Genomic DNA, 24354 nt, shown 5'->3' on the forward strand with positions numbered 1-24354 from the left:
GGCTGTCAAACTTAGTCTTAGAGAGTCCAGAGAGAGACTCAAATATATTTTATTTCATAAAAGCTAAGTGGCATCTGGCACCAGAAATAGTCAGAAATGATGCTTTATACTAGTGCATTAGAAGTTGGAGACAATGTTTGTTAAAGTTGTTTTGTTGAAAACAAAATGCACAGATGTTTTATTTACTATTAATATTAGTTGCACATTTGAATTAGTGCTGTGTCTGGGCCATGAAATTCAAGCTGGAATTCAGAGCTGTTATTAAATGAGCTGTGAGCTTAAGAGAGGTTGTCAGTGACTTGCAGGAACACTGCTTATTTTTGACTGTATTGAGTCATTTCTTTCTTTGGGTAGATAGAGGATGGTCAGTCCCTGCTGGATGAGCTGTTTCAAATTGGTGGTCTCATTTAGTATCCTGAATTCGGTTCACCTCACCCGAGTTTTGTGTGACAATAGAAATGGAGTAATATGCACACATGCAGAAGTGTCTTGCTTTAATTTGTTGCAAGCAGTTACCATTCCAATAGAAAGACTTGCATGTTAAGTAGTTATATAATCAGATGACTGAGTATATGATGCAGAAATGGCAATCAATTTACTATGATGCTTATTGTTTCATTTTAGGGGAAGTTTGATTTGTAATCTCAAAATATACTGCAGACACACTCAGTTAACTTTTCAATTGTTGGTTAACCTAATTAATGAACAAAGTTCTGAATCTTAATTAGAAAAAAACCTCACCCTTATAGACAGCACCCAGGATTAAACTGTGATGGCAAATGAATTTAAGATGACAAAAATGTAGTTTCAGAAGTCTTAATTCAAATCAGATGAAGCATATTCACGTAATGCTTAGAGAGCTTGAGATAAGCTATTCTGATGCCTTGGAGACAGCTCCGCATAGGAAAAATATTTAGTATGGAAATTCTTGGGAGATAGTTCAGTGATTGTTGATTCAGGACATTGAAGTGAATTTCTGTTCTTTCAGCTTTATGCCAGTTGTTAAAAGTAGTCATCAAATAGCAGTTGGGTTATGAGCTGTGAAACAGCAGTCTTTGAACATAAATACATACTTCAAGGATAGTTTACCAATGAACTTAATATTCTGCTATGTTAAAAATTATATAGATTTTATATGTTGTATAGAAGATGCATACAATATATAAGGTATATAAAACCACGGAAACCTTTCTGTTGCCTCAAGATATTCTTCCGTCAGCTGTCTATTAGATTCGCTAAAACGTCAGATAAAGGTCAGGCTTTTTTTTTTTTTCTTTTTTCTTGGGGAGTATTGAAGGTCTTCTGTTTTCATGGATATGTAGGAAATTCACTTGCATAACTTTCATTAGCATAATGGCAGTGACCTCCTCAAGTCCTTTGCCCACTTAGAATGAGCAATAGATTCTCCTTTTGTTTTATTCATACATGCTCTGTTATTTAAGCCTGTGCAGTCACAGCAGAATAAATCACTGTATTTCCTATGAGATTTTAGAAGGGGAACCTTTGTCTCAGTTTCTTTTATTCTTCTGTGTAAAGTTTACTGTTTTCCCCAAACATTTTATTCTCTTTTTCTTGTCAACTTACTCTCCCCTTTGCTACAACCATTATTTTCTCCCTCTTTAGTTTCCCTTATTTCTAATAATTAATCTCTTCCTCTTCTTCCATGTTTCCTCTTTTTTTTGGCATATGTTTTTGTGGCCAAATTTCTTTCTTGGAAATTTCTCTCTTGCATCTCTTGTTATTTTGTCTTTTTCTGGGCAGGCTTCTCTGCTCCCTTCCTTCATCTGTATATAACTAATGCCTCTGGTTGAGTCATCTATGGAAATTGAGCCCTGGATCCTTGGATGTGAAACAATCTGTGCTCTGAACTACAGACAGAGTCTATTAGCAAGTGGGCAGTCACAGACTCATAAACCTCTTGTGTGGTCTCAGCCATTAGAAGAGGACAAGAAAGGCTTATATTCACTTCCTCTCACAAATTCCTTTTATTTTTGACTTCTATTCCATCACAAAGCAATTTTCAGGCAAGATTTTTTAAAAATAGTTCAGTGTAGTGTTATGGTTTCGTATTTAATATTACCTACCAGCTATGCTTATTTATTTATTTTAATAGACCCTCAGTGAATTTTAAAGGAGTTACTAATGTAGTAGATTTTCCTAAAATTAGAATTTTTCTCTCAATTTAAAGTAAAGCAGAATTTCTAGAAACCAAACTTAAAACAGTATTACAGAAACTGGGAAATACTTTTCAAGGTGATAAGCATCTATGTGCTCTTGGGCAACTTTCTAAATATTACTAAACCCTTTTTCAGGTCCATATTGTTGTAACTTCATCAAATGTTAAGATTTACATTGACTGCAATGAAATATTGGAGAAACCAATTAAAGAGGCTGGAAACATCACAACTGATGGCTATGAAATACTTGGGAAACTTCTGAAAGGTGACCGGAGATCAGCAACAGTAAGCAATAAACATTAATACATTTATTGATGCAAACTCTTGACATTTTCTTAAAAAAAAAATAGAGATTAGGGTTTGCTGAGAAACCAGTATGATATTTGAACTTTTTAAGTTTCTGTATTGTTAAACTTGCTCAACTGAGAAGTTTGGTCACTGGAATCATTTTCTGTATATTCTCCATCACTGGAAGTCTTTAAATGAAGATTGCTTTGTTTTCCAATCTGTTTAATGTACAGATTTTACTTCTGGCAAGTCCTATGGTCTTTCTGATACTGAGTGATCACAGTGATCCCTTCTGGCTTTATGATTTGTGAACTTAGGATGAAAAAAATGCCTGCTGCTATGAAAAGCACATAATTAGCTTGATGGATTCACTATATTTAATGTGTAATCAGTGCTATTACTCAGGTTTCATATTAGAAGACCTAAGTCTGAACTCTGATCCATGTGTGCAAACCATAACACATGGAAAAGTTTCTGGATGAACATGTATGTTTGCCGGTATGCATCAAACTTTGTGTCTCAGAATGGAAAAAATAAAAAAGAGAGAAAACTGTTTTTACTATACAGTCCCCTTAATGTCCCTACTTCAGCCTTTCTGTAAAACTATTCCCATCTGATGTCAGTGGAAAGTTTCATACATGAATCTAGGTTAATATATGACCCATGGATTGCAGTCCTTAGAGCTGGTCCAGATGTTCTCTAGCCAGATTCCATGTTGAAGTGTGCAGGCATTCTGCAGATGTAGAGGTTCATCTGTGTTGTTCATTAAGTATTGTGAAATACTTATTTGCTCACTTTATATGGTTACCTTTTGCCCCAGAAGAGGAGCAAGTATCAGTGGTTGAGGTTGCTTCTAGCCTTAAAGAGGCTTATTTTTTTTTAAAAAAAAGTTTAAATTATTTTAAAATATGTTTTCTGTTATTATCGTTTCCCACAAAAAGTAAAAATGTGAATGATGTTAACCATATTAGAAAGAAATTGTCTTAGGAATCATTTTTAATGGTAAATAAAGGTTTTATAAATAGTGTCGCTTGGACCATTTGCTGATCAAGATATGAAACCATCTGCCTTTCTGTTACAGTTTGAAATCCAGAATTTTGACATTGTATGCAGTCCAGTTTGGACTAGCAGAGACAGATGCTGTGACCTTCCTTCTATGGTAAGTATAAATGAACTAGGGACTGTTCAAAAATCATATTAGTAACAGACTGTACAACTTCAATATTAGTCTGGCATTATACCTAATGTTGACAACACATTTGAATCACACTTGTCAGAGCAGCCAGTGAGCAACATCATATTTCTAAGTTTTGTGCCTGATTCATGTGTGCTAGAATGAGTCCCTTAGGAGTGCTGGAAAAAAAAAAACAGTTACATTTTTTCTTTCAGTGATATTTAATATCCTAGGAGTTATGAATGGAATAGCTATATATTATTTTATCTGTTATGAGATTGGCCTTCAAAAAGTGACTAGTTTTCTCTTTGGCAATGCAAGCTAATTTTCTAATGCATATTGAAACATCATATGATGCATATGATTTTGGTCTTGCCCATGGCAGAGAAAATGATTTGCTAAAGATATGAAAAGTCATTCATAAAGTATCTTAAAAGTACTCTTTAGCGTAAGTTCCACTGCACTGTAAAATAGTTGGGATAATAGAGAATCTTGCTGTTATTTTTGTTTAAAAAAAAAGAAAAGTAGGCTGTCACCAAATACTTTTCTTTAAAAGGACAGTAATAGCTGTGATGATTGATTTTTCAGAGGGATGAAGCAAAATGTCCAGCTCTTCCAAATGCTTGTACCTGTACCCAAGACAGTGTTGGACCCCCAGGACCTCCTGGACCAGCTGTAAGCAATTATTAAATTATTTTCTGGATTTTAAGTTTTGAATTTATCCTGGTACTTTTGTGCTAGTCAAAGTGAAAAGAGATAATTTTGGTTTGTGCAGATAGAATGAAAACCAACTAGTTTTCTTCAGTGTGGATCTTGTGAAAAGTTTGACACTGCTGTTCTTGTGTTCTCCTAGTAAGAGGAAACTGCCACTTAGCTAATTTATATTTTTGTGAAGCAAAGGTCAGTCAGAGAGGCAGCTGCAATCAGCAGGTTCATAACATCATATTAATCTGTTCTCCTTACTTCATAGTTTAGAACTCAACTGGGCAGCTCCTGCTGCTTATACTTATCTATGTAATGATCTTTTCCACATATTTTCACTTTGCTCACTGTGACTAGCTCCTCATTGTTTGATAGATTGGAAAATCTGGCCCCATCACAGCTTGCACTTCACGTACAAGGTATTTTTGTGTGGAATGCACAAATACTTTTCCTAAATACAGAATCAGAATTTGACTCCAAGGAAAGAGTCTTTACTCCACCAGGGAAAGAAATTAGGATTTTTTTTCTCTCTCTCTCTCTTTTTTTTTTTTTAAATGTGGATAGATAGTATGCTCCTACCAGTTGCATTAAATGCAGTATTCAGTCTGCTAGTCCTACTTCAAAGCTATCAACAAGTGCTATGTCAGGCATATGAAGAAGCCTTCAACAGTCTACTGAAGAGGTATCCAGTGTCTTTGACTTACAGAGTCTGAGACAACTGAGTATAAATTATGTAGGTTTGCATCTGCAAAGACAAAAATCATAAAAATAATTAATGAGCTGAACTAGCAATGCTGGAGCCGAAATGGTTTCCTGGAAGTCCTGATTAAACTTTTACTCTTGATTTAGTACTATTAATACTCTTACTGTTTAGTACATTACTGTTAGTAATGTGATTTATACACTTCAAAACTTCGTGCTTTGACATAGAAATTTAACATAGGAATAAAGGGGATTTGTAGCTCATGTTAATATGACGTACCTTTGCTTGTATTAAATATATTTCTTTCCAAATGTTCAATTTAGGGTGGTCCAGGTGCTAAAGGTCCCAGAGGTGAAAGGGGTTTGACTGGATCATCTGTAAGTACCTTTCTAAAGTGCATCTATCATTCTGTGACATACTTACCTGCATGAAAATTTGTATGCTGAACTATATCTTGTGCTAAGAATTGGGATTATAAAAATTTAATTGCAAATACATCTATATGCTATTTATGTGTAATCTGTCTATTTAAGACTATATGTGAAGCCTTAAAGGCATTGATCCCCTACAAGGAAACTAGATCTCATGTGTGCAGGTCTAAATACACACTCTGTATGGAGGAGAAGCTATACTTCCACTTAACTGTGTCAGAAAGCTTATTTTGGTCTAGGGTTCAGAAAATATGGCATTGGAATAACTGCTTCCAGGCTATAGCCTATTTTGAAGTGTCAGTATGTCTCCAGGCTGTTGACCTACCCTGAAGCGCCTAACCCAAAAGATTTTGCTGCTACAGATCTAAGAACAGGTTGTGGTTTTAAATATTGTTTTATTTTCTGTTTTAAGGGGCCACCTGGTCCTCGTGGTGAGACAGGTCCTCCTGGGCCTCAAGGGCCACCAGGTCCTCAGGGCCCCAACGGGCTGTCAATCCCAGGAGAACCGGTGAGTGGTCATTGGGAGCATGGGTGACACTCTGTGTGGAGACAGGGGCAGGGGTCTCGGAAAGGGGCCGGCAACTCTGCCCTAATGCTCCTTTTCCCCTTTCACACGGGAACATCACGAAACAAGTAGAGATTAGGTAGCCCACTTTCGTAAGGACAAAGTAGGAAGATTTTTTTAACCTTTATAAACACTTTTTTTTTGTTATATACCAAGAGGAAAAATAGTTTAGAGACACCAAACTGTGAGAAATGCTAAGTACATTCTTTTTGCATGAAGAATATAATAAATATTTTTATTTGTCACATGCAGTTTGAAATCCTTTGTAGAACAAAAGCCCCAATAAAAAATATAACTTTACACGTGGACACTGTTTTTATAAATTGCTGGCTTGTTCTATGTAATCAGCTTTTAATGCTAGATTATCTAGCAAGTCACTGCTGAAAATATAGCTCATATGTGTTAGACTGTGCACATAAACTGTAGTCCTGTAGTATATGTGGAATAAAGTACATTGTTTCTTTATGGGCTTCTATGCTTTGGGTCCCAGAAAGGCATAATGCGTTTTAGACAGTGGGCTAGAAAAAAGCTGGAAAATCTTAAGAACCTAATTTTTACCCTCTTCCTTGATGAAGGAGCTCTTTTCGTCAGTTGAGAGGGATGAGAATGGATGGGAGAAAACATGGAACTCTTCCCTGATTAATATTATGTTATAGTCTTTCTTATTGCAAACTCTGTATCATTTCCTTGTCAAAATATCTGTCCCTTCCCCAAATATATGCTTTTTTATATTTTTAATATAATGTCAACCAGTCTTACTGCATGTGCAGATGCTTATGAATTGCTTATTGCTTCATTGAACATACATATGTATCTTGGTTTATCCAATAATACACAACGGGTTTATGCAGTCCTTGGACTGGGTATTTTGCAGTAATTATCATGTGTCCATTTACACAGGTTAGCTGTTTTGCTCTTCTCTTCTGTAATTCAGTATCCCTAATGATCATTTATGCACACTGTAGGGGCGTCAAGGCATGAAAGGTGATGCCGGCCAGCCTGGGCTGCCAGGGCGATCGGTAAGTTGATTCTTAGGTAAGAAAGAATCTAATTTAACCCTATTCCTATATACAGGTTGGCTGTCAGATGTCTCTGTCATCACGGAGAGTCATGGACTCTTTCCATAGCTTCCTCAGCAATAGTTTTGGAAATTAGTTTAGGAATTTGAAATGTAAGAAATGCTGCACCATTCAAAATAGAGAAAGATTAAATGAACAGCTGTACTGTGTCAGACCAAATGTCCATCTAGCAAGTTATGAACCCAAGGGAGAAGACCACTGGATTCTGAAAAGTACACTGATACTTCCCATGGAAGGCCTCAATTTCCGATGACCTGCGGTTTAGTGTCTTTTTAGAATAGAGGTTACAAAACCTTTGTGAGGGTGAAATAAAAAGTAGGATTGTATCATGTATATGAAATAACTGGTTTCTCCCAGTTTTATTTTTATATTGTCAAAAAGTAACATTGAAGGCAGGTGGATATTTATATGAATGCATCTGCACCAGGAGGTTTAGCATAGAAGAGATATTTTCTTTGTCTCAGATACAGTTTACCATTTCTTTTTCCTCTAGGGCACCCCAGGTTTACCCGGCCCACCTGGCCCCATGGGACCTCCAGGTGAAAGGGTAAGGTTTCCTCAATTTATCTCATCAAAGGACCAAATAATGGCTTTTTAAATTATTATTATAGCTTTCTGTTTTCAAATGCTTTGTAGAAGGTATTTATGCTGGAGAAGTAAAAATGAAAGGCCTGTAAAATATTGGGGGTGGAAGCCTCCCCTCATTGTGGATACCCATTAGGGTATCCGCAGCTAGTTTTTGTTCAGCCTAGGTTGTTATATACCTGACATATACCAATAAACCCACTGAGCAGGGCATTGCTATTCAGCCCTGATGTCTTCCTCTACATGTTGTTGCTGCTGGCAGGGGCCCCTTGCAGTTCTACTGGTCCAGTCCTTGCAAGTTCTTACAAGTTTATTCCTTAGTCTTTGCATGGAGTTAACAAATTTATTTGGATCAGGAATTCCAGAATATCCTCATAATGAAGGGAATGCTCACAGATATTTTGTTTTGGAGCTGTCAAAATTACCGTCTGCTCATTTGGAGTCACCTAGACACATCTCTTTTAAATTCCCATTGGCATATCCTTTAGATGACTGAACCAGTGACTTACCTTGACAGCCAAAACTAATAGATGATATATGTATTTAGAGTTTTGCTTTAGTGGGATTCGATAGCCAGAAATGAAGACAGAGCACCATGTGATATCTACTTGCCAAAGAACATACCAGAGCATGGGTGGGTCATCAGTGGACCATAATGTTTGTTTGAGAAGGCTGTGTTAGATTATTGAAATTGAATTTCTCAGCATGTCTTCTTGTAGAGGGTGTATCTGGGAAAGGGGTGTTCTGTTATTCTTCATCTATTGAAGCAGAAACCTCAGATTTTCCAGCTAATCTGTGAGCAGAGAGAACAGGAATGAGGACACCCTTCCTCTTCTGAGACAGAACAACAATTCCTTCTCTGAGACAGTGTTGAGAGGGACTCGGTTGAAGACTCTGTCTTCAATGAATCAACAGCAGCTGAACATCTTCTAAGTTTACTAAGTCTACTGTTCCATTGACAGCTTTCCTATTGGAAAGCATTAGCTATGGTAGCTACTTTGGGATAGTTTTAAGAACACATGCTAGTAGCAATTAGGAGTATGATAATTACATAACCTTAAGGACCATTTTAATCAAAAGGTAATCTTTACTCATGTTTTTATTTTTGAATAGGGTTTCACAGGAAAAGATGGTCCCACAGGTCCAAGAGGTCCACCAGGACCAGCGGTAAATATCATTTTGTCTTTGGTATAGGCTGAAGTAAGAGAAATGAGCAAAAAGAGAGCCAAATTGACATTTTCACTTTCTATCAGATATGAAATGGATCCTTTATATAATATCTCAAATGGATATGAAGAAATTTCAGCAAAAGGTGAACAGAGAGTTGTGTAAAAAATGAATTAACAAACATAAGGAAAATTTAATTCTGTTTTTAGTTTTTTTTAATCCGTTTGACTTTCAATGCTTTCTAAAGTGAATTCTGCTAGTGCAAATAAGAGAAGAACCAGTCTGCCTGGTTCTTCAGTAATGATTATTAAATGCATAGCTAAACCTACTGAAACCAAATACCTATTACTTGTAGTCTGGACAAAATAGCCTCTGTTTGTTAATAATACAAGTGTTTCCTGACGAGAATTTCTGAGGATGATTTTTTTTGCTTAAAATATACTTCACTGTCTGATGTGTGGCCATGCTAGAGAAGGTGCTGGTCTTTCATTTTGTCACATTAATCTAAAATAATTAAAATTAACTTTATAGATTCCCTCCTGTGAACATCCGTGTAGATCACAAAGTGAGACGGCCTCACCAAAAGCATACAGATGCTTTCTGCATCTCTTGATACTGAAATGCTTTTAGAATATGAAAGATAATATTTTTCCACACAGAAATATTCTTTTTTTTTTTTCTGGAGGAAAGTTTTCAAACACAGTAGGTACCTAAGAGAAGAGAAAACTGACAGGACGTGTTTTCAGTATTGCCCTGAACTCATTAATTGTACAGAAAGTTTCTCACCAGCCAATTGCACTGAGGCTGTTGGGGGTCTCCACAATGCATCCCTTCACACGTCTTTCTACTGCAGGGTGCTCCAGGAGTTCCAGGAGTTGCTGGCCCAAGTGGAAAACCAGGGAAGCCAGGAGATCGTGGAACTCCAGTAAGACAATCATACATATATAGTATCATTTTAAAAATTACATTCTTTCTGTTGATGACTTGTTCTCTGCCTAAATAGTTGCCTCACACTTATGATAGTGGTTAATACACTGGAGCTGGCTTAAGACCACAAGGCTTTCAAACAGTTTTATTTTTGCAGTATGTCCTTTTGCTCAGTTTAATAGTTGGGGCTGGAAACTGTGGTCAGTGGTTTCTACTAAAAAGATTGTTCAGTGTTAAGTATGAAGATATATATTTCTGCACTGTATAAGCATGAAGAGCTAGGTCAGCAAAATGACTGGAAAGTCTTTCTATTTGTGTGCATGTGTGTAGTAAAAAGTGGCATGCTGCTGAAGGTGGAAAATCTTTGATAATGTTACATGATCGCTTTTGGTTTGCAAATGTTTGGAGTCTTTACAGTATGATTTTGAAATAATTTGAGGACTGTGGGTTCTATTTAGACATTTAAAGTTAAAGTGCTGGATAAGGAGAAAGAGCAGGAGCTGTCTCCCATCAGCAGTTTCAGGAGCATTTAAAATTGATTCATTTTACAGCATCTCTGAGAAATTACGTTTGAGTCAGGATTGCAGGCAGCAGTTGAAAGGGGAAGTCTTTCATTCTTTGTACCATACAATCTGGAAATCAGCCAGAATTTTCCACCATACTTCAAAGTCACTCTTTATAGTTTGGAAGAACATATGTAGTAGATTGGCAGCTTGATGACTATGAGCTGTAAGCTCCCAGGAGCACCTAGAAGCTGGATCATTTTCTCATATGTGCTGTGAATTCAGCATGTGCTTATGAGCATATAAATCCCATTTCTCCTTGCAGTAGAGGGCATTGAGTGGGTCTCTTAGGCAAGACCTGAAGCCTATAGACATTCCTTGTATGATATACCTGCTGTGTCAGATGGTTGACAGAGGTAGCTGTGCCAGTGTCGTTGGTTCCTGAGTATACTTCAGAATACCACATGCATCTGAGTTTTCCCTCACTTGAGGTACTGGATCGGTGCCTCAATGCAGTGTAAAGGTGTTTTGCTGGTAACTAATATGAAAAGGAAGGAAATTTGGCTTCAAGCCTAGTTCCAAAGCTTTTGCAAAGCAGCACAGTGAACCCCTGTCTGAACACTGCATATAAGTGCTCCTACACGCTAAACCTAAAAGTTCCTTTCAGTTAGAAACACAATTCTTTTCCATTATTCCACTTTCTTGTAATGTGACACTGTGCATCATATTTACCATTTCTTATGTTTCTAGAACATATCCCAGCAGGAGTTCTGGCTTGCACCTTGCACAGATGTTTTTATCAGACTCCTTGTGGACAAGATTTCAACACTTTCTTTTGTGTCCAGTGGCAGAATTGCTAAAGGTGCAACCTAATGGCCAAATGCTACTTGCAGTGTCCAGAATCATAGTCCAGTCCTGCCTGTGTTCATAACTTTCTGCCATGGAGAAAGACAGTCAGGCTTTGCACTGCCTCTGGTAAACAGGAGGAGTAAATAATTTGTGACTAGATCCTGTCATTTTTCTTCTGCTTGAGCAATCCGTATTGTTAGCACTGTACAGCACAGGCCAGGTGATAAACCCCTATGACATTTCAAATGAATGCAGTAAATTAGAGTACATTGCTGATGTGTTAAATGCCATCAAAGGCAGACCATACCACTCATACGGCTGTAAACATTTCTCCACTGTCATGTGAGACTCATATGAGAAAGAATTACTACCTAAAGTAACTGAATATTCATAAGAAATTTGGCTCTATAATCTGCTCATCAATACTTCGAAAAGAAACCTATGGAGAGTTTTAGTATAGTGACAAAATAACTGGAAAAGAAACACTGAGAACACAAATGAATCAGTAATCTATCGGGAACTGAGGATTGTGTGTCTTAAAAGAGACTGCAATATTTGTTTAGTTTGGTCAAAGAGAGGCTGAGAAAGTGTTTGATAGTTGCTGACAAATATATCGTGGTGTAGCAACCAGCGAAGGTTAGAAAGAGTCATTAAGCCAAAAGAGGATATTCACTCAATAAGAAACCGATTTACATTTTCTGTGAACAAGTTTAGCCTTGGAAATAGAGGAATTTGGACTACCAGAGAAGAAAAGTTTGGGTGCTGTCATTTTATGGGTTTGAGAGTGTAAATAAGCTAGTTAGGCAGACTAAGTCCTTTTAAGGCAGAACTGTAAAACAGACTCAGTGACATGGTGTCTGTGACAACAGGGTAAGGCTTTCTTGATCTGGAAAGGCCCCAGGAAATGTACAAGACATTTATGTTTTATGCATGCAGTGCTGTTAGACTGATGCCTCCAGGACATAGTAGACTGTGAAAAACCTTGAGAGCATAATCCTGCACATGTAAGTCTGTTCTGATGTAAATGCAGCTCTTGAGCTGCTATTCCTTCTCTGCCAGAAGGTATTCGCTGGTCTTGCACCCATCTATGAAGACGTCTTCTCCAAAGAGGACTCAAAAAGATGGTGCAAAATTGTGGCTCTGGTGGACGACAAACATTCTTTTGGGGAAAGAAATTTGGGATATTCATTGCTTTGTAAATAAAAATAGCAAACCTTCTTTTGTTTTGTTCTCCTTCAACTGCAGACCCTTGCTGCAGCTCCAGTCTTCATCCCACAGCTGAGAAAAATCCCACATGCAGCAAAACCGGCATTTCCTCACACTGACCCCAAGTGACTCTGTCATCACAGGATGTCAACAAACTAGAGTTTCAGTGGCAGCTGCTGCTTCTCAAAATGTTGGCAGTTGGCTGAATTGCATGTTTTTGTCTATTAAAAGAAAATAAAGTGAAATTTAAGGAGAATGTAATCAAGTGGGAGGAGACTGCAAATAACTCAGTAATTGCAGTTGTAATTATATATTTTTTAATCACAGTTCTGAAACATACAGATGGAAAACAAACATTGTCATTAACATAGTGCCTATTGGTCCCTAATCTTTAAGTTTTAAAATGAATGAAGAACAGCCCCTACATTTCCAATCACAAGGTTAAATCAGTGTGTCTTTGCAAGGTAACAAATGGGAGAATGAGGCAATGATGTTATGCCTTCTTACTAGAGCAGTATCTTGTCTGACCAGCATGGCTTTTGGCTGCAGTCAATCTGAAGAATTTTTCTTGAGTGGTCAGCAAAAATATTGCCAGAAATAGTGTACAGGATTGGAACATTTTAAGTTTGCATCTATTTTTCTCTCTTCTCTGTGAGAGACACATCTTGTGTGAACATTCTAGTAAATGAAATCATTGGAACAGGAAGTTTTAAGTAAATATTAGCATATTGCCAGCTCAGTAAATCAGAAATGAGACCTTGATTTGTATCTGTACTAATAATCTGATTTCCAATGCTTAGGCACATCTAGTGAAGAAACAAATGCGCAACGTATTATTTATTTCCAGTCAAAACTATTCAAACTTGCACAATGAACGCCTTATGAAAAATGAGCAGTTATAATAACTATGTACTCAGCAGATAATTTCAAGCGATCTTTCAAAGAATGGGAAAAAATGCCAAGTTGCAGAGAGAAGCATCATCATTGACAAGTCATTTGTTAATGATATTTTCCCATGCTTTCAGACTAGTGAAAGTGAAAAAAGTGAACACTTTTAGGTAGAGAGATGTGATAGTTTATGACTGAGACTTTAATGACTGTTGGATCAGATTACATCTCTTTTAGAGCTTTGGTACATCAGCATTTGGAATATAGCTATTAAAGACTGGTAGATATTAATGCCATAAGTGTTTTTTGATCATTTTAATTATTGCAGTTTGTTTATGTTGCTATGGCACTTACAAGTCCCTATCTTGTTTCAGCACTTGGCTGTTAGGCTAAAATGAAAGAAGGACATTTTCCCTGTGGAGCTGACAGAATAAAGATGCAGGAGAGAAGGGAGGGAGAGAATATGCATTACTTTGATGGGCAATAGACTTCTGATTCTTCATAGTTATATTGTGTGCATATTAGTAAGTGGCTAATATTTTGCAAATTAGCAGTATAATTTATTCTAGGGGGCACATATGCCATATTAGTGTGGCCATTCTGGATCTTTCATTTGATTCTGTGCAATTAATTTCACATGAACAGTCTGTCATGCAGGATGCTGCAAAGCGAGTAAGCCATGGGCCAAGTACTAACTGATGGATGAGCTGCTTCGTATTTTCTGTGGAGTGTCATGGGAAGGTGTATGCACTGCTACTGCTGAGAACCTCTGTGTGCTAATTTCACATCCTGAGACATACCCTACGGGAATTTGTTTGCTCTAAAACTTTGATGGAGTTTGTGAAACTTCTGCCGCACTCAGTTTGTATCCAGCTCCACTGTGACCTCAGTGGAATGATTTGTTGTCTGGAGTTGCTGAAATTATTTGTGGGTACTGTAAGAATGTTATGAAAAACAGCTGCAGCCCACACTTAGAATTTGCTTTGCTAACGGTGGGAAACAGGCTCCTTAAAGAGATATTGAGAATTAAAAAGTGCTAATTTCTAGCATGCATGTTCAGCTATTTGGAGAGCTGTGCAGAGCAGCAGATGACTGAATAGGACTTTCAACTTTGAAATATGTCATACATCCAAGCTGAAATTTAGTCTACGAGTGAAAATATATTTGAACTTGTACTAGTCCCTTTTCACCTAACTGACAAAACTCCTATGCAGTTTGAACCCGTTATAGCAGACAAATTTAGAATGGATTTTTAGAAGGGCTCAGCTGTGGCCCAACTTTGTTTCCATTGAAGTCATCTGTAAAATGCACGCTGGCCCTAGTTTAAGCCAAAATTTTGTTTATATTACCCAGAAATTTGGCACATATATATTGCATTTGCAAAAGTGAGGATTCAACAGCACTGGAAGGGCAGTTCATGACTTCTTAAATATCTCTTGCAGCAAATGTAGGTTTTTTCCTTCCTTTTTATCTTTGATGTCAATGCTAAAAGAATAGTTTTAAAACACTTGGTACATTTTTAGATTTTTCAAAGAGTGACCCAGAGATTAAAACAAATGACAATGTGTATGATTTTCTGCTTATTGTAAACTGATATCTGCAGTTTTTACTGTGGCCAAAATTGTGTCAAACAGACCAAAGCAAACTATAGACATCCTTCTGAGATCACTGTTGTCTATTTTGAAAATCTTTAAAAATACACCAAGCATCATCATTTCATTTTCCTAGGAAAATGTCTTAGTACTTAGTGTCTTAGTACTTTTAAAGTCTTAGTACTTTTATAACAGTGGAATGCAAACGTATGACCGAAGTGTCAAAACATTGTGTAGGAGATGCACACACAAAATTATATTTGCAGGGTAGATTAGCTACACATATCTCTAGTTCAATATTAAAAAAAAAAATCTTTATAGTCTCTTACACTTTTCCGTCAATAAAGGCATACATTTTTAAAAAATTAGAGTTAGTCCTTTTGGTTGGCCTCTTATATCGTGTACTCAAAAAACAACAAAAAAATGAAAACAACCATTATACTATCCAAAAGCAAATGGAAATTGCTGTTAGACAAGAGTTAGCTCTTGACAAATGTTAGTGATTATAAAACAGCTCAAACTGAGGCTAATATGAGACTATTGTAAGACTAGAAATGTTTGAGAATTAGCAGGGAAGCTGTCATGAAGAGAAGAAGGACTTAAAAGCATCTTTTTCTGTCTTATGTGACATCTGTGCATAGCGCTTTTTTCTTTAGCACAGACTGTTTCTTTTTTGTGGGTTCAAGGAGACAGTTACTCTTGCTATACATCTATGTTTCCTCTTAGCTTATCTTCTTTAATGATGAGTTTGGCTAAGGTTTAAATTAGAGTCACATATAATTCACAGAAAAACACCATAAAACACAGAAGCTTCACCATTTACAGAAGTTAGATGCTAGAAATACAGCTGTCAGATTTCTAGTGTGCTCCCAGTGTCAAAATATGCCCTAAGTTGAGTTTATTTTTGAGATCTTTTTCTTCATCATATGCCAGTATATGTGATCATGCACAAAAAATGCTGCATGTCCAGTCTCTTCTTCAGGCACTTTCTTTAGCCTCTGAAATGTAAAATTCAAAGAAGACCTTATCGGTCTTCCCGAAGGAGTTGAAAAGCTTTCTAAAAGCAGGTCTCAGACCTATATGTAGAGCAGAATAACAGAATCCTTCAATTGTTTTGTCATCGAATTTACACAAAATAAACAATTCTGTCAGAGTGTTCCTGAAAAAAAGTTTAATATAAGACAAAGATGAAGAATGAGAGACACTAGACACTAGGGAAGCAATTATGTCATTTTTTTCAGAATTAGTTTGCAGTAATTTCTCTAGCATTTCATAGAATCTTCTACAATTTTATTTTCATCATTTTATATATCTTGTAGTGTATAGGTAGTAACAAGACTCAGCCAGCAAGAGTGATAAGATGTTGCCTTTAAAATGATGTTGCTTATTGTTGATAAATTTGAAACTACATTGTTGAGAATATAAGCTTACTCCAGAAAGTTTAGAGAAAAAGAGGCATAGGAAAGTACAAAAAGAGTAAGTGGAATCCGAGGACTATTTCTTATTTGATTAAATTTGATCAGTATGGCTATCACAGGACAGTGTTATGATAGACTTCTCAGGAAGATAACTAGTCTGGCCTGAATAACTAGAGTTTGTCTAAAAATAAGATTACCATTTTATGACAGCTTTTGAAAATTGTAATGTTTATGTGGTCATTATGAAAATTCTGTAAAAATATTTTTAAATGTTTGCATTAGAAAATATTTAGGACAACAAAAATATTACAAATTCAATACTACACTTTTGGCAGGTGGGAAACATGGTGCAAACTCTTTTGCCTGATTTGGAGTAGGGTCTTGTGTCTCATGTAAATATTGTGACCATTAGGCTGTCACATGATTATATCTCCACTTTTTCTGACTTGTCTGAAAAATGAAATATATTTAGGCCAGAGAGGAACTGACTGTATGGTGAAGAAATTTGCTTTTGTTGAAAAAAAAATAACATTTGGTGCTAGAAGTAAGTGTGTGTCTGTGCTGTGAACTGGGCAGCACAAGGGCTAGAGCCTGCATCTCTTGTATTTCAGGGCTGCAAATACCTATGTATTTTAGCCTTTTTGTCCTGAGACTCTCTCCCAATCTGGAGATGCATTCTGGTGCTGAATGCACTTTTGGGGTCCAACACAATGCATTAGTTAGTGAAGAGTCCCCAACGATTAATGGATATAATTTAAGTGATCTGTAAAAAGTGCTTTGTTGTGCTTGTTAAAAAGAAAAAAAAAAAAGATTTGTGGCACAATTGTGCATCTGTATATTATGCTTAAACACCTCTTTTAGCTAACTTCCAGTAGAGAAAGCTCTGTCTAGCAGGTACCTAAGGTACCTGGTAGAGTTGTTGATCCATCTGTATGTAATCTGCTAAGCAACAGTTCGGAGGTGTAAGATTTAGATTCTTCTGTATATGTGTTTCTTAACCCTCATAGCACAGCTTCTGCTTTGATTCCTCAGTGTCTGTTCCTGAGCAAATACACTGCTCTATATTTTGATAAATGAACTAATAATGAAAATATATTTATTTTAGGGTTCACCTGGACTGAAGGGAGAAAAAGGTGACAGAGTAAGTCTGCTTTAAAATCAGTTTCTCTCATATATTTTTAATAAAATCCCATTTCTTTAAAAGCCGAGATACTTGCTAACAAAACATTTATTTTGCTTATTTAGGGAGACATTGCTTCTCAGAATATGATGCGAGCAGTTGCCAGACAAGTCTGTGAACAGTTGATAAATGGTAAACAGTGTGGCTTTCTTTGTGCTTCATACCTCTGATTTACTAGTGTGCTTGTTAAAAGAGAAAAGAACGGTGTAAATTTGAGATGAGAGAGCTTGGCAAGAGCTTGAGTGATGTCGCAGTTTCTCCAGCGCCACCTACTTAGTGGGGAAAAGGATACAGGGCTCAGTCATTGCTACATCCAAGTAGCAAGGTTGACCATGGATGGTCACGGCTAGCTGTGACCTTTGGAAATATACAGACAAGTCCAATACCCACCACAAGACAGGTAAGCTTCATGTTATCCCTCTGGTCTAAACTTACCTTATCATAAACTTAGTATATATTTCTTCATTAATTATGTCGTATCTCCAGGAGGAGGGAATCGGCAAGAAAAGCAAAAAAAAACAACAAAAAAAGTTCATTTAAGATGTTTTACTAGTGAGAAATGACAGATGGTGTTTGGATAAATAGTGTGCACAGAATTGGCTGAGATCTGCAAGTAAAAATTAAATTGCTCCAAATTAATTTCCAGTCCTCTGCTGCCACACAGGGGGTGATTAGAGTGCAGCTCTGCATCCCATGGAAATTTTCTCTGCAGAGAGGCAATGCTTTTGCTATCAGCAGGCCTACCAAGGTAGGCAGAGCCAGATGTGCCCATAAATTGTTCCTAAAACTTAATACTGTCTCTATAATAATGGTAAGTGCTGGCTAGATCTTGATTCTTTGTTTTTTTTTGAAGTGAATATCTTTTGAATCAATGAGTCAGGGTGTGCAGGTGGGGAGGACAACATGTCCTCTAGGTTATCTGCAGTGGCTGATTTTAAAGCCTGTTTAATTCATTATATCATTGGCCAGCACATAGAAGGCCAGCACAGGCCTGTGTATCCTGCATAGTTCATAGACTGCTGACTGTGCTGCACAGGGGTAATTTATCATTGTAACTTCTGAGCTCCAAGAGTATGCAGAAACATGGTCCTCTTCACTGTTGGAGGTTTAACAAGCCCTTTCTGATCTTTAGAGTGAGACAACACCTCTAACTAGGGTTTTGAGAGCCAGAAAGTTGTAAACAAGTGTTTTTTTATCCCTGATTTAAACTTTTTTTTTTAATAAGGTTGTCTGCTTTCAGAATTCCTCTTTACCTTCTTTCCATGTATTTTACATGAATCTTAATTCCCCCGAATTCACTATGCTAATTCGCTGTTATTTATTTGGACAGAGCAAAGAGAGGATTGAATCAAAAGGGATACCTCTTCTTTCTCACTGCAATGAAAGCTTTTCATATGTTTTTACTGAAGCATTTTTTTTTTCTTTTCAAGGCCAAATGAGCCGGTTCAATCAGATGCTGAATCAAATCCCAAATAATTATTATTCAAACCGTAACCAGCCAGGGCCACCAGGACCACCTGGTCCCCCAGGAGCTGCTGGGACAAGAGGAGAGCCTGGACCTGGAGGAAGACCAGGGTTCCCAGGACCTCCTGGTGTCCAAGGACCACCTGGTGAAAGAGGTAAGTGACGCCTAGAACAGCTGTGTATTTTACTGAGGACATAGGGCAGAGACTGCCAGGGGGACAATGTGATCCCTTCACCATGTCAAACTAGGAAGCACTCACCTTCCAGGTCAGCTGGATTGCTTGGAGGACAATAATATACTGGAGGAAAGATCAATTATGTCAGTTGGTGCCTACAGGACTTTCCTCTGTCCCTCTCTTGCTCATTTCATGTTTCATGAAATCCAGGATACTGTGAAGTTTTGGCTGCCCTCTCTGCAAAGTGTGAAGCATCCTCAGGACATCCCAGGAAAGAAACTGTTCTCAGAGCTCTTCTGGCACCAGACAGCTATGTCTTGAAAGGCTGTCTGGAGTAACATAACCCTGTGCAGAGCAGACACCTGATTAATAGACAAAATGTATCATTACGAAGAATTAGAAGTAAGAGTCAAAAGAATTAAGACTCCATCTTTGTCCCTTTGCACTCGTTTGAGAAAGTTTAGTTTACATTTAGCCATCTATATAAAATAAGGGTTGATCAGCCCTCATCTGTTAAGTAATAGGAACTAAATATTAATGTCAATGAGAGAACATGAAGAAATATTTATTAATGCATTTTGCTTCCTTTTTTTTTTTTTTTTAATTCTGTAGGAATGCCTGGAGAGAAAGGTGAAAGAGGGACTGGATCTCAAGGCCCACGAGGTTTGCCAGGGCCACCTGGTAAATATGTCTTTTTTTTTTAGTTAAAAACAGATTACAGAAAAATGGAAGAAAAGGACAGCATTTTTTTTGCCTAGGAAACTAGATTGTTTATGGTAAACGAACATACACTACTCTGTGCACTACATGTTTTTGACATGTGTTGGAGTGTAATGGAAACTTCTACAACAAGGGGCAATTTATAAAGATTGTTGGATATGGCTCATAAATACTTATCTTTTTCTTGTAATTTACTTATCTGGCATGTTTGCTTGTGTGAAAATGAATTTCATGAAAATGCACTAGCCAAATATTTAATGATTGTTTTCACAGATTTTAGCAGATGATACTTTTGGAATACCTAGTTACATTTTTCAGTTATATCTGTGATTACACTTGGTGCCAGAACTGTGAAATGTGCCATCGTACAAAGTTACCAGATGGCAGTCTCATTACTTGACCATTGCTTTTGCTGTTTGTCTCATGCAGTTTTGTTCAATAACACCTTGGAAGAAATTAGTAGCAGCATTTGTTTCTGCCTTTAGTTTACAAGGCTAAACAAGCTTTTTCATTACAGGGTGCATAAGAAATTTGCAGCAAATTGTAGCTCCAGTTACTTGAAACTTTATATTTCTGCTAACCGTAATACAACCTGTTCCAAAAAAAGCATTACCTCATGTACCCTAGGGGTTCAGAGCAGCAGAATTAATGTACTCCTATATTTCAATTGAAATCCAATGTGCTTGTCTAATCTAGTAGTTTCCCTTGAGATTTTCATATCTTACACAGAGTGGAAATAAACCAGAGAATTCATTGATGTTTGTAACTTGGCTCAAACCTTGCTAAATCAATTTCTCTGAATAAATCCTTAAGTAAGCCACACACAGGGAAGCAACTAATGATGAGTCATATTTCTGGTTTTCTTTTATTTTTCTTTCCGTCAACTCACACAGAGCAACAAAGTGCAAGTGTTTTCTCACCAAAGACATGGACTAGACTGGGCAGTCTAGACGGCAGTAATGTTAACTATTTTATCAAGCTGCCTCTTAAAGAAAACAACTTTCTCACCTTTCAATTCCGAAATTAGGTCCTCAAGGAGAATCTAGAACTGGCCCACCAGGCTCCACAGGATCACGAGGACCCCCAGGGCCACCAGGTCGTCCAGGGAATGCGGGTATCCGAGGTCCCCCAGGGCCACCAGGGTATTGCGATTCGTCCCAGTGCGCTAGCATCCCTTACAACGGCCAAGGATTCCCAGGTATGTTACCCACAACTTAACTGCTCTTTGCCCTGAAGAACCTTCACAGAGGTGGCAGCTCATGTTGAATTGCTTTACATGAGACAGTCCTGCTTGCCTGGGCGCATTGATTGGGAGGAAATGGCTGCAAGGAGCAGGCCTGTCTCACTGTAATCTGCAGGTGGAGGATCAGCCATTTCGATTTCAGTGCAGATTTACTTGTGATATGTAGCTCAATATAAATAGGAAGTAGTAGAAAATGTCTCAGTCTTTTTTTTTTTTTTTTTTGTACTTAGAAGGTTGGTAGTTGATAATGTTGTTCATAGGATGTAAGTGACTGTTTTCTTCTTCTTTTTCTCCCCCCTCCCCACCCCTTCCAATCGTCTTCAGAACAAGGTTGAATTCTTCATGTTTCTCTTGAAAAATAAAAAGAATGCTGTGGTTGGCAATGTCCGTGTCTCTCTTTTTGAGCAAAGTCAGGATTATTTATACCAAATTGGTACCTGAAATCAAAATTTTCCACAAAGGAAATCCGTTCCATGATACAGTGCAGACAACTGAAAAACACCACTGTCCTACAATTTCTACTGAGTTAAACTGCCTGGAGTCTGATTAGCCCTGGGTCTTATCAGCCTTCCACTCTGAGAAGTAGCTCAAAAGACTGGGCTCCTTCTGGAATCTGTGTAAAGGGGTCAGCGGCCACCAATTTGTGACACTTGAGAAGGCACTAATGTATTTACATGGGGATCCTGCAGGACCACAGTATTGTTAACAAATTAATATGTATGCATTGCAACATCTCAAAATTAGTGTATGTGATACTACTATTTGATATGGTTTGCTGTTAGCATATTGTGCATGTACCCACAAAAAACCCCCAACAAAATATATATATATATATGTACACAATTGCAGACTTAGTGCTACTTGTTAAAGAGACAGATGTTTACGTAGATCTCATGCAAAATTCTGATTTAAATGCAAAAGAAGAAAAATTATATCTGTGATTCAGCAGTGATCTCCTTTCTAGTAAGCAGCTATGTATACATATATAAATATATACCTATGACTTAACTGTTATGTATTTATTTGGATGAAAGTATGTTTTTGCAAATCAGTTTGACTTTAAAAGACTAACATCTTCTTTGACCTGTTTCAGGTTTCGGCTAACACATTTTCTAAGTCGCCAGTGCTGCTTACAGTTTGAATACATGAAAATCCTGTTTCTGAGATGTTTGCGCACGTGCTTATTAGAAAATGAGTCCGTATGGATATTTCACCACGGATATGGTTTTTGAACCATGCTGCCTCATAGAATGGGGAACTTCTTTTACTAACATAACTCATGAATGAGATAAAGGACAGTGATGTCGATTCATTAAGCCTGTTGCATTACAGTAATAAAGTAGACAATCTTTATTTTTCTAAAAAAAGACCCAAATCTTCCAAAGCCTCAGGATGGAAGGGGCTTATAAAACTACTAACCAGCAAAGGTAATGCCATTAGAAGAGACAGATTTAACCTGATAAATGAGAAATGACTTATGTAAATAGTAAACTAATTGTGGCTTGTAAATGATTTGTATGGGATCGTATCCACTAAAATCTGTTAACAACTCTACGTGATGCTTCTGCATAAAAGCCTGCTGCTGCTTGCTACATGCCAGAATAACATCTTTGACTTATGAAACCTACCTGTCTGTTGCTTTTTACCACCATGCCTGATTTGGGGCATGTGCCTTTTTTTTGTATATGTAATCTTGTTGGATTCTGTAACTGCAGCTATAAATACAAAAGTTTTATAATTATTTTTTTTTCTGTTTTGCTGTAGTTTTTGGTGTTCCTGAAGCACCAGCTGTAACTCGATTTGTTACGAGGAACAGCACCAGAAAGTGATATGTACTGTATATTGCCGCTGGTGATAGTTACATGTCCATTTATTTTCCCATTCTCAGAGAAAATTAGTAAATGACAAACTCCACCTTTTCCTTGTGCTATATTGATTTCTTGATCACATAGATGAAGTCTAAGTACTTCCTGAAGTAACTGTAAAATAATATTTTTGATTTGCTTTTTTTTTCTTTTTTTGCAATAGTTGGTCCTTTGCATACATTAAGATTCATTCTGCAATGTTTTGTGTATTATAAATACAAAGCCATTCAAAATGATTTTTTATCTCTTTATTATTTTACTGCTAGAAACCATTCACGAACAAAATTGAAAAACAACCTGGTGAATTATTAATTTATATATTTATTATATGGAAATAAGATCGGACTAACATTACATAGACAAACTAACTTTCATTGTATTTGTGGATTCAAAGACATGTGATAATTGTAATGTTCAATCGGACAAACTATTTTCAACCAGAATCATACGTGCCTGAAAGTGGACCCTATCAGCCTGAAGGTGAACCCTTCATAGTACCTATGGAGTCAGAAAGGAGAGAGGACGAGTATGAGGACTATGGAGTTGAAATGCATTCACCAGAATACCCTGAACATATGCGCTGGAAAAGATCGCTGTCAAGAAATGCAAAAACAAAGCAATAAAAGATCTGTGCCTTGTTTTGGTTTTTTTGGTTACTGGTTTTTGTTTTTGCTATGCTTGCATAGGCAGATACACATGGGGAGAGTGCATCATGTTTTTGCAATATAGCTTTTTTTTTTTTTTTTGAAAGACATGCCCCCCCTGTTTTGTAGGAGTATCTTGCTTATGTGGGAATAGCAATGTATGTAACTAGACATTTCATACTGCTCTGGAAATGCCTGTAAAATACTTCTGCTTAGAGTGGCTGCATACAAGTTAATATGTGAATTCAGTTATCCCAATGCTGCATTTTCATTAAAATAATGTAAAAAACAAACTAACAAAAAAAAACAAAAAAGAAAACCAAAAAACCAAAACAAAAATAACCGCAGAGCTATTGCAGGTTTTTAAGGACTATTTCCTTTAGCTCTACATTTTTGTTCTTTTTCAAATGCATGTTTGCAGTTCAGTCAGATCACAGGTCTACATTATCTAGTTAAATAAGAAACCAAAAATCTCTCTCCTTCCAGTATCATTGCCATTTTCTTTTATTCTTAGCCACACTTTGCAGAGCATATACTGCTCTTATACATCTCCTTTTACAACCACAAACATTAAGCGAAGTAGCTGACATCATTGTATCAACTGGATACAGTTTAATAATGCCTTAAATCTCCTTGTTTTTAGACACATTAACATTTATACCAAATTGCAGTCAATCCTGCAGAGATGGAATTGCATGTTTGTGTTGTATATTTAGTATGGATTTTTTTTTCAGAATACAATGTTTCTTAGTTACCAAAAGCAGTTGAAAATTGTTTGCAAGACTATGGAATATAGAATTGCTGCTTT

General features: G+C 37.0%; 1 protein-coding gene across 1 annotated transcript in view; it reads left to right on the forward strand.

Annotated features, from left to right (window-relative positions):
- Positions 1–23541, forward strand: part of COL12A1 (collagen type XII alpha 1 chain) — a 96431-nt gene extending 72890 nt beyond the window's left edge. The window contains exons 52-66 of the mRNA XM_088537541.1: positions 2313–2462; positions 3547–3624; positions 4228–4314; positions 5368–5421; positions 5888–5983; positions 7006–7059; positions 7613–7666; positions 8818–8871; positions 9725–9796; positions 17360–17395; positions 17500–17566; positions 18865–19053; positions 19687–19755; positions 20822–20992; positions 23344–23541. Of these exons, the coding sequence (XP_088393667.1) occupies positions 2313–2462; positions 3547–3624; positions 4228–4314; positions 5368–5421; positions 5888–5983; positions 7006–7059; positions 7613–7666; positions 8818–8871; positions 9725–9796; positions 17360–17395; positions 17500–17566; positions 18865–19053; positions 19687–19755; positions 20822–20992; positions 23344–23525 (1413 nt within the window). The 3' untranslated portion in view covers positions 23526–23541. The remainder of the gene's footprint in view (positions 1–2312; positions 2463–3546; positions 3625–4227; positions 4315–5367; positions 5422–5887; positions 5984–7005; positions 7060–7612; positions 7667–8817; positions 8872–9724; positions 9797–17359; positions 17396–17499; positions 17567–18864; positions 19054–19686; positions 19756–20821; positions 20993–23343) is intronic.
- The last annotated feature ends 813 nt before the right edge of the window (positions 23542–24354 follow it).

Source organism: Tinamus guttatus, unplaced genomic scaffold (assembly GCF_059628265.1).
Source record: "Tinamus guttatus ecotype Peru unplaced genomic scaffold, ASM5962826v1 Tinamus_guttatus_pri_ptg000806l, whole genome shotgun sequence".
NCBI classification, from domain to species: Eukaryota; Metazoa; Chordata; class Aves; order Tinamiformes; family Tinamidae; genus Tinamus; species Tinamus guttatus.